Source organism: Haemaphysalis longicornis, unplaced genomic scaffold, assembly GCF_048455015.1.
Source record: "Haemaphysalis longicornis isolate Haplotype H1 unplaced genomic scaffold, Haemaphysalis longicornis Haplotype H1 scaffold_3, whole genome shotgun sequence".
In the NCBI taxonomy this organism is placed as follows: Eukaryota; Metazoa; Arthropoda; class Arachnida; order Ixodida; family Ixodidae; genus Haemaphysalis; species Haemaphysalis longicornis.
Window position 1 is genome coordinate 63,438,719 of NW_027526335.1, and position 26,268 is coordinate 63,464,986.

Consider the following 26,268-nt stretch of genomic DNA (forward strand, 5'->3'; position numbering starts at 1 on the left):
CGATGTGATTTTATTTGATCACGTGGGCTGCACAATCACAAACCAATGCTTTTGACTCGTCGGCGCACCCTTGCGTCATATGGTTGTGGAATGGACTTCTTGACAGTATTCCGCTTGAATTTTGGAACACGATAGTTTCAGTGAGCGTCACTACTCCTCATTTCTGAAATAGGGAGCTATACCTAGTATAGCCACAGTTCTCGCGCTTTTTCCTTCATCGCTCTTACGTAATTTTTTTCACTTACGAGGTCTTTAATTATATGCACCATGGCACGCATTTTCTTTTTCAGGATCGCATCTTGCGCGTGTATGTATTTCTTCTCAATTGTATAATGCGTTTAGCATGTACCAGATATGGTTTGGTGTGTGTCCAACGGTGTCTACGATTTGGTGAATTGATATTTCGTTATGGTGATTACCACGCGGTAACGACGACGACGACAGGAGCGGTAAATTGTACGAGCGCCTACTTTCAGCTCAGTTGTATTACAGAAGACGCGTCAGATTGATACGAAACACTGTCACTTAAGCAAATACCAAACGAAAGAAGAACACAGAAAAAATCTAACGCCCCTTTCTGGAAGAAAGATGGGTGAAACGCGAAGCTTTCTTCGATACAAATCTAAAGACCACGATACAATCAGCGAAAGTCAAAATGAACAAGAACGCTGAGCTAACTGAGTCTGATGTTATTGATTTGTATCTATTAGTTTTTGATTGGGTCATCTGAATGTGCTGATTCGGTTAGGTTAGCTCAGCGTTGTCGTTGATGTCGGCTTACAATTTGTTCAGCATGTGACGTAATCAACACGCAATCTGTGTGCCGGTTAGGGAATGCTTTCGTCGTCATCACCATCATCATCACTCAACCATATGACGCTAAACTGCATTTGTCTACCTTAATAAAATCCGTTGTGCGTGTAAAGACATCTCATTGTTTATGCGGTGTGTGATTGATGTGTCTTTGTGGAAACCCATCACGTAAAGCTGTATTCTCTGCCGTAAAGTTGACTTTCCTGCAGTGCGTTTTTTTCTGACACCGCGAAAAGTAAGACATAACAAAGGCTCGCTGTAAACCGAACTAACCCCTCCCCCCTCCATCACCACACACGTATCAACTTCTGCCATTGTGCAACGTCCATTCAGTCGTAGTGCGCCCTATAAACTAAATAAGTTCCATGACGGAGGAACGTACTGTAATCGTGCTTATGTATGCGTCACCCAACGTTGCTATTTCGGCAGCCCAGATAATTTTCCTCCACATATGATTACTGCATCGTTAAATCACGTGGGGTGGGGATTCAAACTTCGGGACGCAGTTATAATCTCGGCAGCGCATACCAAGTACCCTTTACGTTACTGTACTCACTGTGACTGTCTCCCGGACCTTTTAAGTGCAATGCACTTCTTAAGCGACCCTGAACCTGCGTCCACCGGCGATGTCCGCATCACATGCCCACGTGGGGGATTGGCCAGGAATCTCCTCGTCTTCCTTGGCAACGGGGGGAGATGGGCGCGCGCTGCCTGGCCGCTGACATGGCACATACCCACGTGGGGGATTGGCCAGGAACCGCTTAAAGGAGTACTGACACGAAATTTCAAAGCTGAGATCCGCTCTAGCAATCAAGTACAACGGCAACACAAATAGGTGTCTGTGAATAAATGCATCTTTCTTTCTTTGTAGTTGTGTGTGTGTGTGTGTGTGATCTCTCTTTCGCGAACATTACCGAACCGCGCAAATTCAACTCGTGCATTCGCACTTTCACATTCTTCCCCTCGGGGAAATGCGGGGAATTTTTTTGTATGCAGGCGTCTGCCTCTCTGGCCATCGCACTTCCTCCCACATGGCAACATAATCGCATAGGTTATGGACGTCGGCCGTTGTTGTAAATGCCCTTACGAGTTCTTAAATGTGCTCGGTTGTTTGACTAGCGCTAAGTGATCCAGCGACGCATGGTAATGGGATGGAGAGGATAATTACATGGGCCGTCGAAATTGCATGGTTGGGTTTCGCGTACGTAAGCGTGATCACGGTACGGTTGTCCACTAAGGAATTTGGATAATTGATAGGGCGAACTACGAGTAATGCGACTTAGCGCAATTGGGAAGGCTTGAAACGTGTGTTCCACGAGGAAGGTTGGTGGTGGAGATTAGATAATACTTTTTTGTTGGGTGTTTGTTCAACTGATATTGTTTTGTGTGAATATGACAAGTGTTTTGTAATACAACCAGTCTTTGCAACGCTGAATTTTAAGGCGAAGATTTAGTGTTCGCACTGATGGCGTCTGCAACGCGAAAACGCCGAAGTGAAAGAAAGAATGCTTCCGCTGGCCGTAATTGAACATGGGTCCCTCACGCTATCAAGCGGGCGTCTATCCGATTGCTCCATTTTGGCATGGTCGAAGCGGTTTCAAAAACTAGACGACAACCTAAGAATCCATCACGAGAAGCCTTCGCGTTTAACCTTCGTCGTCGTCTGATGGAGGGATGAATGATTTTTTTTTATTCTTGTTCTACACTTCTACACCTGTGCGCTGTTAAGAGCACATCCACTTCATTGTATGTGCAGCATTCAGAAATTTAAGTTGACTATTTTGAGTAGGCCTTTACCTTTTATCTTGGCTGTGTAATCCAGCTGATATTCTTTATGCAGGAATTTTTTGCCATCTTATTACCTCCGATGTCCCGTATGCATGCTATTATGACGCTTTTTTTTCATCGTTTTCGCCACGCGAATTTTATATTGCGAACGCATCAGCTTCCCGGGTTCCTAACGGTGCCCTGGCATTCCAACCCTAGTGTCTAAACATGAAAAGTACGCAGTTTTTCTCAGATTATTTTCACGCATTTAAGAAATCTACCGTAATTTGCGGTTCAAAAATTCAAAGAAAAATGTTTTCTTTCGTTAAGTGGTTGTTTACTAAAAACGTGAACACTTATTTTTTCGTAAAGCGTTTTTTAAAACAAAGCGGCTTATTACGATCCTGCAATATTGTCCGCCGTGATGTTATATCTCCTTCGCAGTCGCGTGGATTTTAATAGTCCCACTGTCACCCCTAGACCGAAGAACATAAAACGGAAAGGCTTCACGTTCACCGGTCGGCGAGGAATGCGCCAGGTTACATAATGTCCCCATCAGGCAACGAAGAACACGGCGTCATCCTGACACCCCTACGGATCGACACACGCCCACACCCAACACGCCTACATGCCACCCATCCCACTCTACGATAGAACGGTGGTTTGGGCTAGTTGGTGGTGCATACTGAAATTTGAAACAGCGCAAAAAGACAGGGCAAGGAAACGACGACACAAGGCGCTGGCACGACGACAAGGTGACGACAAGGCAGCGCCTTGTGTCGTCGTTTCCTTGTCCCGTCTTTTTGCGCTGTTTCGAATTTCAGTACTCTCTACGACTCCCTCCGTGTTCACTGCCAAGACCCAGCCACATGGCAACACACTATCTGGGAATACCAACAAAACGCAGATCTTCCCTCGCAGTGGGAGAGTATGCTGGCCAGCTCTTGCCTCGACAACGCAGCTATTGCTAGAGGAAAGGGTTAAGACGGTGGACTGCACCAGAAGAGTTTTGGACTGTAGCTCACGGCAAGGAATATGCTCGCTTCACTCCTTATTAAAGTTTCTCTCTCCCCTCCCCATCCCTATCTCCATCTCTCTCCCTCTCTGGACCGCCCTCTCTCTCTCAATTCGAACTATGCTGTGCCGATGGACAAACTTTATCCCACTGTCGCCATTTTATTTATGTGTCTCAAGGAAAATATATGTGCCCGGAGCACAATATGTACCCGACATTTGCGTCGTCCCTTCACTGCCAGCAGATTCCCGAATCTCCGATTTCCTGTTTACATCTAGGATACACACATTGCGTTTTTGTACTTTGTTATTTTGTTCCGCAAAAACGAAAGTGGCCCCTTCTGCGCGAGGATACCGACCTGCTTGTAGGAACACTCGGACATTTTCCGCTCGTCAATGTCGGTGACGCGGGTTGTGGCGTACGGCGTCGGGTAGTAGTCGAGTCGGCCGTCCAGCGACATGGTCTTCTTGCCCAGGCTCGGGTCTACTTCGGACAGGCGCAGGCACTCCTGCAGGTGGGCTCCCTTGCGAGACCCGTACGCGGAACTGCCTGCACAGCGCGCAGGCACAAAGGTTTGAAGGTAACACTTACGCATCCGTCATTGAGTGAGCTGGCACGTTGACTCAGTCGTATTATGTGTGATTAGTTAAGCTCTGTTACTTGTTAGGAAGTTCCTGTTGTGAATGTGGTTGGCAGTATGTTCCGTTAATTTCTATTTTAACGCGTGTGTCAAGAATTCCAATAATGCGTAAGCATTCTTTGCCGAGTACCCCAGAGTCGGGACCATGTAACGCCCTGTAACTGCACAAACGCGAATAACTGGCAAGCTTGACACGTTTAATCACTCTAATAAAGCAAACCTAAAAAGTTGGTCGGAAGGAGGAACTCAAAATTAAAAGAAACGGTGTAGCAATGCTGTCGAATTAGTGGACTTTGATTGATTGATTGGCTGTTTATTGGAGGAGGTCATAAGACCCTGAGATTAGTGGACAATTCCCAAAAAAGTCTGCGTATTTTTACTAATTACTCCCGTCAGAGTGGGAAAAAGACGAACAAAAAAATGTTACAAAAAATGTCACGACAGTTAACCTTGATGCAACGAATTCGCTACGCAGGTGAGCCATTGTGTTTTGCACTTTTTCTGAAAAATTGGCTGGAGAAATGCACTAGTGCGCGCGAACTTCGTCCGGTTAGGTGCTAGCCCTGCCTGTCGGCGTGTATAGTCGTGCGTCTCAACTGCTATCTATCGGTGGTGTCGGTTAGTGGGTATGAGTTCTGCTGCACAAAACGAAAAGTTGTGTCTTTTCTAGACAAGCTCGCAATTTCAAATGCCGTCTCCGCCGGCGTGAAAGAAGAACGTCGCAGCCCAGTACAATATCCCAGCACACTTTTAACAATTTTGAGTGCGGAAAAGAGCATCGAGTTCGCGAAAAGGTGCCCTTTCAGCACACTTTTGTTCCTTGAAACGAGTTAAGGCACCGCCAAGTATCAAGTACTTAAGTTACGTTTAAGTTAAGTTAAGTTAAGTTGTCTTGCTTATTTGTAGTGCTTAAGCTCGTGGGAAACCAGAAGGCGCGAATCACGCAGTTTTCCCCGTGAAATCAATCCCTGGGTGGTTAGTTCACCATCCCTGATGTCTAGCATTTGGGTTTTGTTTCTCCTTCATTTACACGAGCCTTAATTCAAAAACCTGCGTGTAACCAAAACTTGCATTTAACGAAAAAATGGCGAATTTTTGTCAGCTGCGTTATATCAAAGTTTAACAGTAATTAACCTTGCGTCAATTAACCCATCCTGCGATATACAAGAAAAATCTTTTTTTTTGTCCGAACTGGCTTGTTTAGAAAGTGGGCGATTGGAACTTACCGCTGTGGGAGCTTCCTGAAGAGTACCGGCGCCGGAGGACGATGTAGACGAGCACTCCAACAACAAGGACTACGGTGAGAGAAACGCAGGCGGGCAGGATGACGCCAAGCTCCATGTAAAATGGGCTGCCTTCGCTCTCCACCACCAGGGACGGCGTTGCCGGCTCTGCGTGGAAACGTCGGGACAGTCAGACGCGGTATTCTTTTCCCGAGTCTGTGCAGGCCTGGCCCTTCCGGTTCGATGATGCAGAAACCTAATTAAATGAGGTGGTAGGGTTCTTTCTACACCTAAAGTGACCTAAAATGTACTAAGCCACCCTTAGTTACGAAAACATGGCGTAAAACTTATCAAAGGGAGCAATTTTAGCACGACAAAATTCCGGAAACAGAAAAAAAAGAAGAAACACTGCTGGGGCTCAACCCCAGGGCGTAAGCGTTCGTAGTAGCGACGCTACCCGCTCAGCCACATAGGCCGAAGAGCCAGTTCATTTTAGAAACCGATCAGGAAGATTGCGGCACTGTTAAAAGCTAACCACTAGATGGAGCTAGGGTTAACAACTTTTCGGCCTGCACTGACTTGGAAACGGAATGTCTAAAATCAGGCAGCAAAAAAAAAAAAAAAAAGGAAAGTTGATCTTTCTCTCCTTCATTAATCAGACCGACACAGCTCTCTTAGTACACATAACGCCTGCTAAGGTGCAATTGTAGTGTAATCGGCTTAGAAGGGCTAATTTGAAACTGCACTGACGTCTCAACTTTCGTTCGCGTACAATTGTACTAGAGCATTGTATTTATAAACACACAGTAGTACGATAGCAGGAAAACAGTGCGGTAGACTACCCAATAAAACGTAACAGGAAGCATCACCTCTACACACGTGGCGCTGCTACTATAGCAGAAGAACCATCATCAGAATAAATTTCCCGCACTTCTTCAGATACCTAATTGAGAGCGCCCTTCAAGGAAAATACCCATACCAATTTGTGTAACATTAGGTTTAGGAAACGTTCATATATGCGTCAAAAAATTATAATGACGAAATCTACAAAAAAAAAGCCTACTTCGTAAGAAAGTTTTTGAAAGTTTGGTCTTGATTGTGCGAGGTGCAGGATCTTAAACCCTACTTGCCAATTGAGTTGTCACATATAGGGTGCGCCAGAGGGACAAAAATGTTGTGCAAATTTACTCTGACAACCTTTCCGAAAACACAGCGACTATGCTTCAACCATGCTCTTTGCACGCCTTAATTAACTAATCCTCACGAAAGTGGTTCCCAGCATGACAGCACACTCACAAGCACAGGTACCATACCCCAACGCATGCCAGCAGAGCCAGCAGCTCAGTTAAAGTGCGTATTAGTGTTAGGACTAGTCTCATCAAATGGCAGCAGAAACAGTTCTGTCGGTCTCCCCAAACCAACAATAAAAAATAAAACGTCGTGCAACAAGTGTGATTTACCAATTTGCTTATAACCCCAGTGACATTCCCCATTGTGACATTGCTGACGTAAGTATTTGAAACAGTGTATTACTGTGTGTGCGAGGGATATCGTCGAATGAAATTGGCATGAACGTTGGTGGCATGTTTTGTGAGAAAAACATCATGGACCGACATTTGAGAGCACACTGGTGACGGTGATATCTTCCATAGGATGATCATATAAAAGGGAACTGGAATCTAATTTGCTTGCCGTAACATTCGGTCATAGCATAACAGGTTAGAAACGGTAAGCGGAAACTAGGGCGATGATGCCCAGCGAAATAATAAGCTGTACTCTGTCGGCTGCCATTCGGGAAACTCATTTGGATAAATCCTCAATTGTCGACAACGCTCTCATTTCTGCCACTGGTGGTCATCGCAAAGAAACAAAATACGCAAAATACCACAGAGAAAAACTCTATTGTCATGGTTCTATTTCTCGCGGAAAGCGTATTGGAAGCTGATTTGTTTTCGGATGCCCAATTACAATATCATTTGTTTGACCTCCTTCTTACCTCAAAGTAAAAATGTGCACTTTAGAGCCATATTCTTAGGAACAATTAATGCTTACAATAGATTTTGAGAAATATCTACAGGTGATTCGTCGATATAACCTTATGTTCTAACTGCACCACGATTTTTGTTTCAAACTGTCCTAACGGGTGAGAATATCATAAACCTTAGATTGAAGCTGTGTTTCCAATGTTCATAATTTTTTATTTTTATTCAAAAACCTAGTAAACAGGTTTGCGTGGGAAGAACAAGAAAACTTGTATGTTCAGCTATAAACCCTGGGGCTTCATTGGGATTGTCATATGCACGTTTACAAACTTCGCTGTCGACTAATCAGTGTATGGGGAGTTTTTTTAAAGCTCACGTCGACAATCTTTCTATCTTTTTTACACAGCCTTTAGTATAGGGTATGCTCCACGCTCTCCAAAACACCACAGTTAAGCCTAACGTAGCACCCAGGGGCAGCGGAGAGCTATAGTCTGTACGCAGTTGGTCGCACGGCGACCGCTGCTTTCAACTTGGTGGTAGATCAAACGCTAAAGAAATAACAAGAAATATGCTGCACCTTGCGCTGTTTGCAGCGTAACAAAGTCGTACTCGGCTTCTGTTATCCCTGCCTCATTTTTGGCTATCACTTGCAGCAAATAGGCCACTCCGGGAACGAGGTCGTTGAGCATGATCAGTTTCTGTTCCGGAGGTATGTTGTGTCCAACCACGTTCCACACCTGCGATGAAAAATCGGGACAAAAGATGCACGCTGTTCACCACCCCAGAATAAATGTAACACGAATTTTGTGTCTTACACTATGGCTAACTAAACTGTAAAATGTTTTGCAAGTTTACAGTGACATACAACTTACAATGAGCTTACAAGTGCATATAAGAAAAAGGCACAATGATATTAATTAGCGAAGCTCTACTAGAGTAAATTGGTAATAATAAGATAAGACTGCCTTAGGTACAGAATCAATGCAGTTTGAGATGCGGGAAACCACTAAAAGATTTGTACTTGCAGAAAGTCAACACAGGCTTGTGCCTCTTTTCTCGTGCGACCGCGATGAAAATTTATTGGGAGAGCTCAATGAAAGCGTAATTTCCCCCGCCATCCTTTGAAATATAAACCGCCTCTTGATTCTCCCGGAGGACATCTATTACACGCAACCCTTAATTGTGGATATACACCACTTAACATTAGAGCTACGTGCTCTTATTGGCGCTACGAGAGAAATTATAAAGGGGATACAATGGATGGTAACGGCGCTTTTTCCCTTGCCTAAGCCTTTACAGAAAAACGAGTGGCGTGGGGACTAATCCACGCAAGAAAAGGTCTCTTCGCACGAAGAATTTGGCTGAGCTCGTACAGACGCACGGTGAGACACTGATCTACGTGGCTGACTCTCTTGCATGAGCTCCGTTAGATTTAAAAGTATGACGCCAGTCTGCGTGGTGAGAGATACCCCAAAATGTATTCCGGGATACATATATCGCGATACACGTGTTCGATACCTATAATACTATAATACGGATCGTAAGATACCTTTGTTGACGTAACGAAATACTTCAGATTCATTTCTGCAGATACTGAAAAAAAGGTATTCCGTAGTACAGATAAACGATAGAAATTAAAAGAGTTTCTTTTAAATTTTAGTGACTTAATCTTCTGAAAATACGCTTTTACGCAGTGTTTTGTATTTTAAACCTATACATGGCACGATTTTGTATCACTGCTGCGCAAAAAATTTGTCAAGAGAAATACGCAACCTAATTAGCCTCAAACAGACGCGACATTCTGGCACCAAAGTGGTAAGATTACTTTTAAACACCCTTTGAAATATTTGGCTCCTGTACTTTGGCTGCACACCCACACTTTATTCCACCAAAACAATTGCTATCTACTTCACCAGCCGGCAGGGCGATCAGGGAAGTAAAATCCTCACGCAGAGTAGCGCACAGTAAATGTCGCCGGGCAGGCTGACACGGCACACAAGAAAACGGTTTCTACACACAACAGCGCCAGATTGCCGCGTCTGCAGCCCCGATAATAAAAGGAAAACACAGAGAGTAGGAGGGGTGTGGGCGATACCTGACGACGAGGCACCTCGCGCGGCGCCGTTGCCTCTTGGGACCGACACACGCCCCGCAGCGTTACGGTTATTCTCGTCTGCATCTATATCACTTGCAAACGCGATATGTCCCCGAGCCGCGGAAACCAACAACACTAGAATAAGTGCCGACGAAGAACGTTGTATATCTAACTCACCACTTCCTGTCAACTGCGCTGTTCGGGGGAACCCAAACCAGCTCTAGTATGCGCGCGCGTAGCATAGACAAAGGCTTTGTGCGCAAAGCCGCATATCAACGGCTATTTGCCCAACGTTACGATCTGAGGAGACATGCGTTCCTTCAACGTCGGTATGCCGGAGCCTTCAAACACTGCGCATATAGCGAAGACTATCTACGTGACAACTTCATCGCAGAAATGAAGCCGAACGCAGTAGAGGTGAGAAGGGTCTCACTTTAAAAACAGGAAAAAGTGGATGTCTCGTTTGTATGGCGAAAAATAGACGTAACGATGTACCAAAGGTTGCAAGAGTGCAGCAGTAAATTTGAGACACTATGAAGTATCTCAATGCGGATACACAAAAAATATTTTAAAAATAAATTTCAATTGAGAAATACAGATTTTCAAAAGTATCTCTTAGATACTACCGCGAAAGTTTAGTATCGTAGTGCTTCCAGGCCTTGATATAAATAATCTCGCTAGTAATATACAAAATAGTTTGAAAATAAATCTTAGATAGAGAAATACAGGTGTTCAAGGTATCTCAAAAATACTATTGCGATGTTTTACCACCGTAGTACTTCCCGGCCCTGGCGACCATACATTATATTACTACTGACATACAAAAATATTGTATAAATAAATTTTAGTCTAGAAATGCAGGTTTTCAAAACTACCTCTAAGATACTATTGCGATATTCTAGCACTGTAGTGCTGCCCGGCACTGACACCAACAAAGGCAGGTGTTTACCTTGTCCTTCTGCCGCCGGAATCGAACTTCAAAAGCGAGAAATGGGCAGCCACCGTCGTGCCACGAATCCAGATGAATGGCAATAGCTGTGGAGTTTACGGTGATTAACGACGGCTTGTCGGGGGCCACAGGAGCTGAAATGCATTGCAATGCACTTGTTACGCCGCGCGCAGGTTATATAAATATATATATATATGTAACATATTTTTTTCTGTTTTTCTTCGGTAAAATAGGTGGATTCTTTGTAGTAAACATGTGTGCGGTTAAGCAAGGTGAAACGGCAATGCAAATAAAAAAAACGACAGGAAGATATTTGATAACATATCTGACATTATTGACATTTAAGCATGGAGTACTTGCCCTAAAATAAAACCATTCAGTACGTAAAGGGTGATATTTTCTTGTGAGGAGACAGACAGAGAGAGAAAAAAATTGGTAACCTCCTTTTTAGGTCCATTCTAAGTTTGTATGCATGGTAGAATAGAAAAATTTCAACTTAGGCGAAAATTGAAACGAGCGTTGTCGGGATTGGATGCTTTGTGGGCACGACATCAACAAAGAGATTGTTTACGCACCGACGCCGACTGTTTTCGACGAGACAATGTTGCTTGGTCCCCCGTTACCGACCGAATTGAAAGCCGACAGGTAGATTTGATAGGAAGCCCCGCACGCGAGGTGATCCACTGTGTACTCCGCAGCGTTTCTCGGCACGTTGATCTTGTTCCACTCGCCGAAATCCTTTCTTACGTGCAACACGTACCCTGCACATAGAGGGAAAAAAAGGTTCGAGTGAATGAAAGAAACAAGAATGCGGAACCATGCTTACAACAAGGATGACGCTTGGCAAAGTAAGAGTGAAGGAACTAATAAGCCAAATTACAATGTCAACGCTACACACAAGGAACGATCCATCTAAACATACTCACAGAAAAGGAATTTTAAATATGTTTTAAGGGCGAAGCACCTTAGAGGCTCGGTATGTCGGCGTCTCCTGTCGTCTCATATAGTCACAAGGCTAAAACACAGGATCAGTCGTTTTCGGACGCCTCGCGCTAGAACGTAACTCGTACTAGAAGAACACACCGGGACACTCGTTTTCTAACACCTCGCACTAGAACGTTTCACCTCCGTGGACAAAAACGCATAATAAAAGAACACACCAGGACACCCGTTTTACAACGCTTCGCGCTAGAACGTTTCATCTCCGTGGGCAAAAACGCGTACTAAAAGAACACACCGGGACACTCGTTTTCCGACGCCTTGCACTAGAACGCAACGAGTACTAAAAGAACACACCGGGACACTCGTTTTCCAGCTCCTCGAGCTAGAACGTTTCACCTCCACGGACAAAAACGGGGTACTAAAACAACATACCCGGACACTGGTTTTCCAACGCCTCGCGTTAGAACGCATGCTGCGGTGTGTGACACGGAAACAATTTACGGGCAGTCTGTCTCTCATTTAATTGCTGAAATCCAGTTCAACGCAAGATAGCGCGCCACCACCTCAGCGAGCCTGCAATAGACCTTATGCGAAATTGCTTGGTGATCTAGCAACACTGATGCAAACGAGACCGGCGGCCATATTGGTACGGGCGCCGATCGGGCAGTCTCGTATTGTTTACTGTGGAAAAGTAGGTGACGGTAACGCGGTATGGCCCAAACTGGGCGGCGTTTTCCGTCTCCCGACCGCGGATTGTGGACGAAGGACTTGTCTGCGCTGCCGACTGTGTCTGAAGACTCATACCACTCGGGGTGCCGCGCCAAAGACCCATCCGAGCGGCAGCGGAGCAGAGCATGCCGCCTAGCCACCGAAGCGCATTGCTCGCCTTCATCGGTGCGGACAAACACGTGCGACTCGCAGTAAGTAAATCCTTCTTTGTTTTTTACTTGACGCGAGTTAACCTGTATGAGCATTTGTATAGCACTTTGTTCGCCGTTGTTTACCATGCAAATGCGTAGCGGCGACTCTGTTGCAGTAACCCTGAAAGAGGAAAGCGACAATCGCCAGACCGCACCGCTAGTGGGTGGATTAGGTATTTTCAAATGCTGTACATCGAATTTACGGGATAAGTTTTGGCGAAGATGTTTACGGAAAGGTTGCGGCCGTTTTCCGTGACGGTCGTCCGCCCGCGCGTTTGCCGCAAAGCAATCGCGCTTTGCGGCGAAGTCAACTACAAAAGCGCACATACGCCTTGAATTTTCTTTTTTGTATGTGTTTTCATTATTTATTGCGCATGTTCTGCCGCAAAAATTTGTTTGTGTGTCTTTCTTCTCCTTTTTTGGTTGTGGGGTGGTTGTGTTTGTTTCTAAAGCGCATGTTTTTGGTGTGCACGAATAGATAATACAGTAAAACCTCGTTAGCTCGAACTCACTGAACTACAACATTTTTTTTTAATTCGATGGTCATCGGTATAGCCCGAATGTTTACCTCTTTATATCGAAAGGTTCTGGAAGTGAGTTCCAGATAATCATATTATTGCTTGCTTAAGTTATGACGAACATGATTATGCGGGTACTGGTATCATCACCCACGGTGAGGTTTTTAAAGGTTAAACTTCCTTCTCTTGAAAATGCATTAACAAAACATGCAGAGATACTTGCACGCTCGAACTTGACAAACAATTTTGACATCATTGCTGTTTGAGGTGTAGATTATTGCCCTTGCAACAGTGTTAAGCAAGACACAAAATCTGGTCATTTTGAGTCTGTTCCTTGCGGCCACTTCTTTCTGCTCTGTCCCTTTACCATAAACTGTAGCGGACCAGTCATGTTCTTCCTTGCGTGCTATTTACTGTTACTCTCTCTGTTCTTGCAGGTTGGGCCTCATCCATGTGCTCAGCAGCTGCTTTCGCTCCCAGAAGAAAAGTGGCCGGCCCTACGTTGTGTGCCTCACCTTTGAGACGGACTGTGGGGCGATTGTGGAGGCAGCGCGCGAGTGCCCGGTGGGTTGCAGTGGAGCATGGAGTCACATCCTGGCTGCTGTGCACCTATTCGCTTTCTTGCAAGCCGAAGGTTTTAAAAGGCGCCACCGGAGCTTGCGTGCATTGAGCTGCCACAACAGTGGGTACGTCCGAGACAGCAGGGCATCAAGCCAGCGAGTGTGCAAGACATTGACCGGAGAAACCCGCGAGAAAATGGCCCCTTTCTTCCCTTGCCAATGCGACTGTTCGATGCACGTCGAGTACATGAGCAATGCGAGCAGCAACAAAGTGCCGTGCAGGCGCTTGGGAGAAAACTTGGTAGCCTTGGGAATGGGTTTGTTGTGCAAGCATTCATGCCACATTTCGCCGTGGTCATCTCGCGAGCACGCAGAGGCTGGGCAACGTCGTGTTTACTAGACCGCGGCATGCAGGGGTGCACGAATGCTTCCCTTTGTTCCATTTATATCCACAGTTTGCTGTACTGCACGCGCTATAAATCAGCGAAGTAGTTTAATTTACTGGGATTTTAACTGTGGATACAAAAAATGCAAAAGCACTCAAGCTAATGCACGGCGGCCTGATGCAACTCTGGCCGTTTTCTTTTTTTTTTTAATAAAGCTTAAAAATTGTCTCAGCTACTTGCATCAATGGCCACTATCATTACGTCGGAGGCATGCATGCAGCATGTGACAAACTAGAGGAGTGAGTGTGTATTTTAGTCGCAAAATATTCGACAGTAAATACATCGTGGCTGAAATGACAATGGGCACCAAGTTAACTTGACGTAACAACAAACCTTTCAGCCCAGAAAATCGGGAACCAAGTGCAAAAGCTCGAATTTTCCACCATTAGATCATCATAAAACAGTGTACGCCACTTCTGCAACGACACGCGGCTAAATGCAAAGTAAAAGAAACCAACACACTCCCATACCGTGCGCGCCCGCCACAGAGAAAATTTTCAACCGCGCCGTGACTGCGTAGTGCGGCAAGAAAAGTTTGTTTACAGCCCTAGGTAAGATAAAGGATCGTGTAGGGGCTAAGCGGTACCATTTACAATGAAATGAAGCGGGCGCAGAGTCACAGGGACGAGTAAAGAAACAGCCTAATTTTGGCAACGTGTAGTACTGTTTTCCCGGTCGAGTGCCGCTGTCAGTCGCATGAATAGGTGGCGCACGCTCAGGTTTCATTTAGAATACAAAGGTTGGACCACAGAACTCCAACGCAGCTGTATTTTTCATCCGGACAGCGACTACGGAATCCCGCGCTTAGCGAACCAACGACAAATATTCGCTCCCAGCGCACCGCGCCCAGCGTGTCACAAAGGTTGATCGCGCCGGCATAGTTCGCGTCAGAAAGTTCGTTCAAAAGCGTGGAACTTCACGTACCTTTTCTCCATTTGGACCGGTATTTCCGCATTGCGTGCACTGCGGCCCGAAGCAATGCTCCGGCATTGTAGTCCATCACCAAAAGCGGTCAATGCCCGCCTTGTATGTTTTGCTACTTGGTTTCGGTTTCAAACGACCGTATCAAAATGGCGGACCTAGTTACCGGAGTCGACGTGAGATGGCGGGGCGCATTTTGCATAGGGTCTATTGCTCCTCCCACCGGCGCTTCTGCGGCGCCCAATCAGCGCGCGCCGTGTGGCAAGAGAGAGGCTTACAAACTTTGAATGCACTTATACATTGCATGCTTCCCCTCTCCCCAGGTTACCCGTTAGTGGAGATGGCCCAGGAGTGTTGAACGCCTCGAAGGCTGTTCCAACATGGCGGATTAAAAACAATCTATGGTGAATAACTTACCCTGCTACACAAGTTTAGGTTCAGTATTACGACCATCTGCCCAGGGGAGAATTTTTGTCAAATTAATGGACTTTTAACTCGCCGAAGCCACAACTAGCTAGGCTATGAGGCGTGCCGTAGTGGATAGCTCAGGATTAATTATGACCACCTGTGAATCTTTAACATGGGTTGAAACCTTGACGCCCGGGCGTTTTCATTTTTCGCCCTCATCTGAACAGCGGCCACCGCTACCTGGATATAAACCGAGCTCGCACCCGGGATCGAAGCATGGATCGAAGCCTGTATAGACGCGATATCTTGAGGTGAGAGAATATAGCCACTCGCGTAACAGAGTTTTTAGAAATATTTGTTGTGGGACTTTTTTAATCCCCGCTGCCACCACGGACACGCTAATCATATCTGCTCCGAGCATGGTTGGCATGGGCATCTACGTCACGCTAGTCACAAGCGCTGCTCCCAGCCAGACGGCAAGGTTGTCAGCATGAACGCCCGTCCGGGTGATTGGACAGACCTCGCTTGAGCATTGTAATAAGCTTTCAACAGCGGAGCTAGTTTTCGTCGAGGCTTTCATGAGACGAAATGCGGCAACGAGGTCGCAGCGATGTAGAGAAGGCATAGCCCAGCGAGGAAGAGAGCAAGTGCGAAGCACACATGGACGATGGCAAAAGAATATTCGAAAGTACGCTTATATAGGTAAAGCTGTTCTAAACTACGTCTAAACTTCACAAACTACTGCTAAACCACCACGCTCTTCCTGTATCAATTGAAATCATTGCCCGTCGAGTTTTTCGCCGTTCTAGAGTGGTGCGTGTGTTCCTTGTTGTAGCTTATGGTACTTTATGCTTTATATTCAAAGCCGAGGCCATCTTTTCACGAGGGGCAAAAGTAACACGGCCCCATCACCTAATTTTACGTACGAAGGGTATTTTATTAAACACCTATTATACCTTTCATCCTACGTGTAATGTAAAGTAAAAAAAAAAAACGACTGATCCACTTTACTCCTACACGCAAGTTGGTGCGAGACTTTCTTTTTACAGATCGTTTCTATCAATAGGGCCGCTGTAAAAGAAACATGCGCTCAGGATTAATCAATGCTGAAGCTTCAAAGTATTAGTTTACCATGCTCCCTAACTCAAAGAGACGTTCAGTGCTCCTACTGACCTTTTACGGTTTTCGGTATAACGACTGGGATACTTTGTCAAAATAAGGTTGATCTTTTTCAGGCAGGACTAGTGCTTTTTCGTTCAGTTTGCGGTTTAGCCACTCTTCTTTTCCTCTCACTTATGTAGCACCAAGTAAACAAACCTGACGGGCTACTGGCACTCACCTAGCAAGTCATTTGCATCAGCCGCTTCCCAGGAGACACTAATAGATGATGACGTGGAAGCCGAAACTTTAACGGCTGGAGAGGTTGGGGGATCTGAAGCAAAAAACAAAAAACAAAGAAAAAACAGTAAAACAAAATGAAGTCAGCATGCGTAGACACGACAGAGTAAAGTTAGTGTAGATTTGAATAAGCAGTTTGTTTAAATATTCAAGTCAAATGGCAAGCACGGAGTGGTTATTATTACAAAGAGCCAACTATATATTGAAAAGTGCTTCAGCAAAACAGAAACCCGCCCCCCCCTGTTTATTTGTGGTGCCTCTTAAATAGTCGGCTGTCTTTGAGTTAATAGGTTTGTGTACGCAAGGCTGCAACATCTAGGGATGAAGTTAACAAGGGCTTGTTTAATGGCTGATTCGTATAGTCTCGAACCCAGCGTGCTCTGAATACTTAGACGGGAAACTACAACAGTGGAAAAGGAGAAACTATAAGCTCCGCACCAACTTATGGTTTTTTTTCTCCACTGTCTCTGTTCCCCGTGCAAGTAAGCAGAGAACGCTAAATTTAAATTCCATGTAGGGAAGAGGAACAATAAAAACCAACGGCACGCCTGAAAAAAATATACCGTACGCTATTTAGTCCGGCCGCGCTATTTTTTATACAGATCGGAGTGTTGTTAGAAACTTGAAACACTGTTCTAGTTATCTGCTTGTTTTTGTTATAGGGTGGGGGGGATTACTGTAGTTACAAACCTTAACATGTTATAAATAATCAACGATCGTGGCCGCTCGATGGCAAGGAAGTCCTCCTTTTCATCTAGCGGCCGTGCAAAGACTAACTTATCTGAGACATTGAGAAAACTATCAATTGCATTTTTGTTTCCAAGCATAAATCTCACACTGCGTTGAAGGAAATGAAGCACGTTTAACCACTGCCCCTTCCAGTGTACTTTTTTTTTTACTTTCGGAAAGTCCCTGGTAAGTATGAAACAACATGAAGGCATTATTGAACTTTCATACTTTCGGGAAAAGCGCGAACTATCTTGAGGGAACTTAGTTACAGAACTAGTATTGCTGAGGTGAGGGGCGAGCAAACGGCACTCTTCGGTATGGAGGATAGGAGAAATGAAGCTTTAGAGCGGTGCTTCATGCAACCGTTATCGCGATAGTGGCTTCAGGCTCTTTCGATTGTCACTTTGTCAGTTTATAGTTCGCGTGAAAAACTGCTTTCAACTCACGTGAGTCACGGCGGGCAGCAAAACATTCTCAACAGCAAGAACTTATTTTAGGCAGCGGCGAAGCGGATATATGATTATTGCCACCATTTGCAAATATCGTGCAGGCAACATTTTCTGTAAACCATTTCAAAAATGACCCGTCTTACAGCTCTCTTGTCTTGCGTACGCTGAAACTTTTATGTACACGTTAAAGACGTTATTTCACTGACAAAAGTGCTTCGTTCTTACGTCGCAAAAACAGAAGGTAGCGCACGCTTTTTCCTTTTAGAATAAAATGAAACCTCAACGGCACCGAATCTCGATTCGCACACACAGCTTTCCTCTCGTTCTGATGGAACGAGTGTTTGTAAAGGCACACCGTAAGAAATAGGTCACATTCAAGTAATGATTTGCAAAATCGCATAATACCCTACAACGTGTAATACATGGAAAGTTTTTTTTTCCTTTCTTTAATTCCCAGTTATATTCAAGTTAGCATTAAGATTTTATTTTTCTTATTTGCACCTACCGTTCTTCAACGTCTTCACGAATATTTCCTCAGATGGGGGTCCAGCTCCTTTGGCGTTAAATGCTTGAACTACAACGCTGTATTCGGTGTTTCGCTTGAGGCTGGTGACATGGCATTCGTCGTGAAGGTTTGAAGGGTTGAGTTCCAGCGTTTTGTAAACATAGGTGTCAGCCGTGTCCTTCACTTTGTATCCTACATAGTAGCCCTTCAACGGGCCGAACTGAATGTCTTTCCTTGGAGGCTGCAAAATACCATTGCGGAAAAACTCATAGCAGAGCAGCACCAAGAGTGGACTAGAAGTTCTAGTTACTGCTGTTGCACTGCTTCAGTCATGCAATAATAAAAAAAGAAGTTGACTTACCTTCCACCAAACTTTAATCGACTGAGAACCAGTCGCCTCCGCTCTGACTTTCTGTGGAGGTCCTCCGGGTGCTTGAGGAAGAGAGAACGAGAACAACTTGTTCAGCAATTTTGAGAGAGGAAAATGCAGACCATAGCCAGAGCTCATTCAATGAAGGTGTGTAATGAAGCACGTCAGTTGAAGTCCCGTTGTGTTTCGGACTAGTGGTTTTCCGGATGAAATCATATTCTTGGCGAGCCATACAATTTAAATATGGTAGCGAAATGGGCGAGTTAGAAGACACTCATGAAGGCCAGTGAGAAAAAAAAAACACTGCACAAGAAAACATGAAAAACGATCAAAAACAGAGGACACGGGACACGGGCGGCGCCCGTGTCGTCCCATTTCTTATTGTCTGGTGTTTTTGTTCGCGATGGCCATCATGAGCATAAATTAGAGTGTTTATCAAGTTTTCTCTATTACAAAACGCATGTTATAGCACGCACTCAAAAGGGAATAAAAAGTACCGAATTTTCCTTGCATGTGAGTTTCTTTCTTTACTTGAATTAAGGAAATAGACCATCAACAATATTATGAATCAGCGTTTATTTTTGCACCTGAAAATCCTCGTACACATCAGCAATAATAGTCATGTGCTAAAAAGTGAACTGTAGTCATCTGATTCAGCGCCCCGTTGTACGTGAGATGTTTATTGGTTTTACTGCTTGTACATAGTTCATTTTTTGCTTTCAGTGTCATTTCCCATACCTTCCATATTCATTCCTTTCTCTTTCTGTCCTCAGTACCCTCCCCCCAGAGGGAAGTAGCAGGCCCAAGATCAATTCCTCAGGCCGACCTCTTCTCCTTTTCAATAAAAATTTACTCTCTCTCTCAATCACAAGACCACAGGGCGAAATTGAGTGGATAGCGAACATTTATAACCTGTACAGCCTTTGGAGAGAAAAAAACAAAAAAGTCAATTTTTACTCTGAATTGTGTTAAAATAAAGCAAAATATTTGAATACTGAGACCTCACCAGAAGACGCCCCAAAACCGGTTGGATGTCACTGCTGTAGTTCTTGAATTAACCTCTGAGCCGCATGGTGTTTTTTCACCCTACCATTAAAGATAAACTAAGGCTACACCAACGCCGCCTGTATTAACATTGCCTGACGCGTCGCGCGCTTTTCAATGGGAAGGGTAGGTACGCTTAGTTCAGGCACTGATCCGCTATGTGGCGCGTGCCGGCGGACATTTCGCCTTACGTCACTGCTCGCGAGTCGCGAACGCTGCACCCACTTCTACGACGTGTGTCTGTCAGCTTGCCTGTTGGGCTTCAAGGGCCGTTTCGCTTACATCTTAGCCGTGACGGGGCGCTAGTTCTGTGGCGCACTGGGGATGTCGTTCAACGTGTCGCTCGCTTCATACTTGCTGCATTTTTCCAAAGATAAAGACGGAGGCGGACTGAAATAGTCTAAGAACATACTGATTGTCGGGTAGACATATAGCTAACAGAAAAACGATATTTTCGGATGGGGCAGCCATTATTTTACTGATATTTTTCTTTCTGGAGTATTTAGAGAAGAAAAAATTGCGTGCACGTTTTTTGTTCAGGCGCTTACTTCTACGATTACTTTCCAATAATATCACGTGCTTGTAAACTTCAGAAAATTATAGGAAACAAAAGGATAAGCAGCTGCGATCCCGCCACGCTGTCCGGGCGCTTCTACACTATAGTCCTCAATTTTAGAAGTGCGTACCGATGCCGAGTGCGAACAGGGGGGTCAAAACAATACCTAAATGCGGAGGGGATAGAGGGGGGATGCCCCACTCAGAAAATATCAGGGCCTGTGATCCGAGTAGATAAGCGCGCAAAGCCGGCATCAGCCTGCGGCAGCGCAAGGGATTTTGCTTCGTGACAAAGGAAGTTTTATCAGTGACAGACCAAGACAGACAGGCATGGTGAAAAACAAGAAGGCGTAGGAGCGCCGCCTCGGGAACGCTAAACAAACTTTCCACTATTTTGCATAGTTTCCGAGAAGCGGCGCTGGCTGGCGGACACGAAAGCACGCTGGAAGGCTACGGAGCGGGGAAGGGTAGGAGAGAGCAACAGGAGAGTGGCTGTTTGGCCATTTTTCGCTCACGCGTTAGGCACTGTTTATACAGGCGGGTTGGCTACACAGTTCGTATACCTAGTAAAATAACTGATTTTGCGGGGCAAATTGGAAAATCGCAAAGTGCCTTCACAAATAAAACTCTGACAGACTCCCTCTAGTGCACATTTAACGTGGACATGAAGAATTCTCTCAAACTTATTTTCGGATTCTTTATATTGTTAAACTTGCTCATTCCTTTGCGTGCGACGTTAATGCTCTTAGAGCGATAGTTTGCTTTTTAAGATAAGATTAAAACAAAGACACAGAGCGCTCTTACGGCCGGTGCCGCAACTACCGGAGCGACTTTATGTTGTTTGGCAAGGCGCCTTTGCATTGCCCTAAGCTTAAACATTCTGAATCTCACCAATTAACCGAGTAATGTCGCCTTCTTCGTTGCTTGCGTGGTTTATACAAATTCAAAGTGGTCGCATTCCCTTAAAAAAAGTGCTTTGCCAGAGTCCATGTCAACAAATTGGCAACGAGAGCAGCGAAATGCGGATGACACATTTGGGAACCTTTTCCTCCTAAAAATACGTGTGGAAGACAAGATTAAAAGACCAAAAATGTTTTAGCTATTGCATACTTTAAGAAGACAAAGTAGTTTAATAGTGTTATAACTTCCCTTTCTTGTGACTCTAACTCTTTCACACGTCCCAAATTTTGTGCACACACCCATACCTTGTAACATACCGGCCAGGTTTCCCGAATTCTCCGGGAGGCTCCCGAGTTATGATGGGTTTGTATGATTGTACGGCTGAAACAAAAATCTCCCGAAAACGCACCCTTGTTTTGCCGAATGTTTCTCCAAGTCCGGCCACATTGCGCCGTAGCTACCAGACAATTTAATCCAGTTGTATACCAATTGACTTTGTTGTCATAGAACAGCTTAAAAAGCGTAGTCGGCCATCCGCAGAAGTTGAACCGGTCATTACCGCAGAAACTGTGAATGCGAAAGGCATTTCCGCATAGCTTCCCCCCCCCCCCCCCCCCCCCGGAAAAAAAAAAAACTTCCGAGAATTCATGTCTGACAACCCCAGTCACGTTTTTTAGGTGCAGTCTCGCAGGGGCGAACAGTGTTCCCAGGTCTTCATGAAAATGGTGGCGTCAGCTATGTTAAAGGTTTAGCAAGTGATTGATTGTAGGGTTTAACGCACCGACGCAACGGAGGCGATGAGGCGCGCCGTAGGGGAGGGCTCCGGATTAATTTTGACTATCTGGGGATCATCAACGTGCGCCGAAATTTCGTACACTCGGTGTTTTTTGCTTTCCGCCTCCATTAGACAAGCGGCCACCGCGGGATTTAGCAAGTGACCAGTTGTGTAGGTTGCTAGTAGTTTGGACGATACAGTTCGGTTCCTGCCCTGTTGTAACCATGGAGCAAAATATATAGGAGAGGAAACGCCCATTGCGGCCGGCGCGATCGAGCGACCAGATAATGTCACAATGATAACTACGGCGACCTACGGAGCTCCGCAGCTGCGGCGGCGAACAATTTGACAGCGGCACCTGGTTGAATGTATTAAAAGCAATACTGTTGTTTGCAGCATTCGCCACAAGGCGTGAATCGCTATGCGCTCGAGCCGCCGCGCTACGCGGGCACGGAACGCGCGTTTCGGACGTAGCGCGCGTGCGCGCGTCATCATCCCGCAACGTCGGTGATGCTGGTACTTTTCAGTGCACTGTCGCATAACCATTAAATTGTGCGGTGCACTCAACTCGCTTCGAGCGCATCGCATGCGAGATACGGCCGTGCGTTTACAGGTTTTACTTTTTTTGCGTTTACAGGTTTGTATTTTGGGCTTGCTGTTCCCGCAAGATTGTTTACGCATTAAAATAAAATGCGCCTTTTATTCGCTCGTGCCAGCTAGGCGCCGGTTTAAATTTGACAGAAAATTAATCGCGAAGGCAGGCTCTTCAGCCAACGGAAGCGCAGAAGAGCGCACACACTCTTGCTTTGGCCACGGAATGTTTCGGCGGCCCGGCCGGGTTGGACTGGGCGAGCGCGAACAGAACGCGCGCCCGCCGTGGCGATGACCGCGCACTTCCTCCGCTTGCCGCCAGATGCCGGAAACTTGACGTTCGCCAAGTGCTTGTGACGTTATCAGGCTGCCACAGGAGGCTCAGTTTCCCCTCCTATTTCATTCTTGCTCCGTGGTTGTAACTGAATTAGAAATGCATGCAAAATATTCCTTTCCGTTTTATCTAATCTCCCCCCTCCCCCTCCTCTCGGTGGACTCTCCCCAATGCCATCCTGGCGAACCTGGAAGATATGCTCATAGTTAGGTTTCGAAATTATTGCATGGAAACAAAGTGATTTTGTTTCAGCCCCATCCCTCCGGTAAACGCAAGAATGGGTAGATCAATAATGTTCAGGCGGATGTTCCTCCTAGCCTTTACACATAGTGTTTTAACGGTTTAAACACGTTATGCACCCTGAATGCTGTTGTATGCTATTGTTGTGCGAATAATATTAGATATCACATCTGGTACATTTATATAATTGGCTGATCACTTCATAACGAAAATTGAATAGTGCTTTCTGAAATAGGCTAAAAATACCTGGTTGACGGATACTTTAAGAGCCACTACGGCGCGCTGTTCTGCGCCTTGTCTCACTTCTAACTTCATACTCATTATAATAAGTGAAATGGCATTTTAGGGTGTCAGTTTGACAAGAAATGAACCCGCCGCGGTGGCTCAGCAGCTAAGGCGCTGCGCTGGCGAGCACGAGGTCGCGGGTTCGATTCCCGGCCGCGGCGGCCGCTTTTCTGATGGAGGCGAAAAGCAAAAACGCCCGTGTGTACAAATTTTTCGGCGCACGTTAAAGATCCCCAGGTGGTCAAAATTAATCCGGAGCCCTCCACTACGGTGCCTCATCGCCTGCGTTGCGTGGGCGTGTTAAACCCTACAATCAATCAAATTGACAAAAAAAACGAGCGATGTAAGTTCAGAAGAGGACAGAATCCTGCCCTAATGACATCCATTTCATGCCCACAGTGCTACGCGGGGGAGGATGTAATTAACATGTCGCCATGCAAATACGTAAATCATAAATATAAGCAAACCTGAATATGCGTGATATTTGGAGTATTTTTCAGTACATTTCGCACTATTTGTTCCGGGTATTTTTTTTTGTTTTTTTTAAACGGTGCTATACTATCGGGCGTAGTGTTACCACGCTACCATTGCACTGGTGACTTGAGTACAATTGTCAACAACGTTGTTGCCGCATCACCAACGTGCCCACTTCTAACTACCCTGCTTAAAACGGTGTGGCGCTGCCTCCTAAATCCGTAAAAATGTAATCAAATATCCGATGGCGCCCGGATATTTGATACCCGGATACCCAGTACCGCTTTTTGTTATGGTTTAATTTTAACGCATTACGCTGCACCTCTGCCATCTTAAGCACTCATCCGATCGCAGACCACATGCAAATGGGGTTCCTGAGTATTTTCGCACAAGCTTGTGCTCTCAGTTTGAAATTTCGTTAAATGTTAATGGCTGCGCTCTAACGCGCTAACGGCTTGTGCGCCGAAACCCCTGTGTCACAATAGGCATAGACCTTAAACATCCTAATACAGTAGAGCTTAGTTAAACTATACGTATACCCAGCAGACAGAAAACTACACTAAGACTTGACTGGCAGCTTAACGACTCGTAGGGGGAAGGGGAATTCTAATTTCAAGATTCTAACCCGACTGCGTATAAATTCAAGGGTAATCATTTTTTTCCGCAAGAGGCGTCACATCAGCCGTGTAAATAATGTCAGCAAAAGTACCTTCAACATCCGTCCTGACGTGGGTTTCGGCGCTTGGTTCGCTGTGACCCAGGGAGTTGAACGCGAAGATCCTGATGACGTATAGCGTAACAGGACGGAGGCCTCGGATTTCGCCAGTCGTTTCCGAGCCAGGTACGGTTACATTCGATGTTTTATGATGCCAGGACTCTATGGAAGGGGGAGGGGGAGCGGTAAAAAAACAAAAACAATGTACGCAGGTGAGGAAGCCAAATCAACCCTTCGTCTAAGAAAGTGAAGATAACACAAGCACCCATGAAAATCAGCTCAACAGGAACAAAAAAAGCTATCGTGATCTGTATTTTGTTTCAAACGAGACGGGAATAACCCGACAGAAAGGAAAAAGTTTTGAATGCGCCGCTAATGCTTAGCGAATATTTAGAACCCCGGACCGGATATGTTTTGCTAAGAAAAAAAATAGAAGCTGTAAACGAAAAAAATCATGGCGTATTTTTGCGATCGATGGGTATACATCATTAACCTTGCGGTGTTCGTGAAAAGCGCAGGATAGAAAACACTCGTGAAATGACCCTTAAATGTGAGGCCTTCCTGACACATTCAAAAGATTTATTGCGGGTTCATAAGAAGAGCCACATCATCTGTAACATTTCAGGACACATGTTTCTGAATTATTTATTTCGTAATTGCGTGCCACCTTCTATGAAATCTTATATTTCTTTCAAGTTTACCGGCAGAATTAAAAACATGTCAAATAAATATACAGTACAGTCCGCCCTTCCGTGAAGCCTGAATGGGCGCGAACACAAAGATCTTAGGAACTCCTTGCAACATTCACTCACCTGTGTCTTCTCTGTACTGTATCACGTACTTTATGACAGCGCTGTTACCGCTGTACGGTGTAACCCAGGAGAGTTTCACATGTCGGCTGCTGTACTCTAGCAATTTCACCTCTTGTGGACTGTCAGGCGGCTCTGAAGACAAAGGAGGAAAAAAGTAACCGTTAAATCATTTTCAAGACGCTATTTTCTTTTCCTGGCAACACAATCTTGATGATACACATTTATCAAGGCGCATAAAGTTTATGTCGTGCCCTGAATTGCGTGTACGACAAGTGGAAGTCAAAATCAAGCTCCGGCGTAACCACGTGACATGCTTTGCCTCCACGTTCACAGACGGGTGCGACGTGAGAGGGGTTGTAATTTACTGACGGCAATACATATACCGTATTTATACATCGACCGGAGCCGTTTTTAGATCGCTATAATGGTTATGACCATTAGTATCAAACGAATGTGTTTATATCACAGATATTTGAACGTTCGTATTGAAAGAAACGTGTTTTGCGCGGTTTTCTACAGCCTTCGACACTACTTCTATATAAAAAACGAATCACTTACTTTCGAAGGAAGAAACTGAGCCGGCAGTGCTTACCCTGTAAAATCAGCTGCATGTTTGTGTCGTCAGAGCCGTATGCGTTTCTAGCTAGGCACGTGAACAGAGCCGAATCCCGCCGGTCCGCACCACGAATGGTTATTTGCGATACGACTCCGCCGCTGTGCAGTGTTTCGTTTAATTCATACCTGCCAACAAAGCATTCCAGATTAGTGTTATTGTGTAACCGCTCTTCTTTTCTTGTGACTGTTAAACACAGTAATACATAAACTTGAACAGACAAAAACTAAGTAAGATTTCACTAGTTGACAGTCAGTGAAATCTGAAGCATTCTATACCC

The 26,268-nt window shown here is 45.3% G+C and overlaps 1 protein-coding gene across 1 annotated transcript in view; it reads right to left on the reverse strand.

Annotated features, from left to right (window-relative positions):
- LOC144175243 (cell adhesion molecule Dscam1-like) overlaps positions 1 to 26,268 on the reverse strand; it is a 328,801-nt gene that overhangs the window by 4,811 nt on the left and 297,722 nt on the right. Inside the window, exons 15-25 of the mRNA XM_077704344.1 lie at positions 25,968 to 26,116; positions 25,376 to 25,507; positions 24,558 to 24,725; positions 18,642 to 18,712; positions 18,281 to 18,521; positions 16,539 to 16,631; positions 11,060 to 11,245; positions 10,485 to 10,618; positions 8,018 to 8,177; positions 5,462 to 5,626; positions 3,954 to 4,144 (exon numbers count right to left, since the gene is read on the reverse strand). Coding sequence (XP_077560470.1) covers positions 3,954 to 4,144; positions 5,462 to 5,626; positions 8,018 to 8,177; positions 10,485 to 10,618; positions 11,060 to 11,245; positions 16,539 to 16,631; positions 18,281 to 18,521; positions 18,642 to 18,712; positions 24,558 to 24,725; positions 25,376 to 25,507; positions 25,968 to 26,116 — 1,690 coding nt within the window. The remainder of the gene's footprint in view (positions 1 to 3,953; positions 4,145 to 5,461; positions 5,627 to 8,017; positions 8,178 to 10,484; positions 10,619 to 11,059; positions 11,246 to 16,538; positions 16,632 to 18,280; positions 18,522 to 18,641; positions 18,713 to 24,557; positions 24,726 to 25,375; positions 25,508 to 25,967; positions 26,117 to 26,268) is intronic.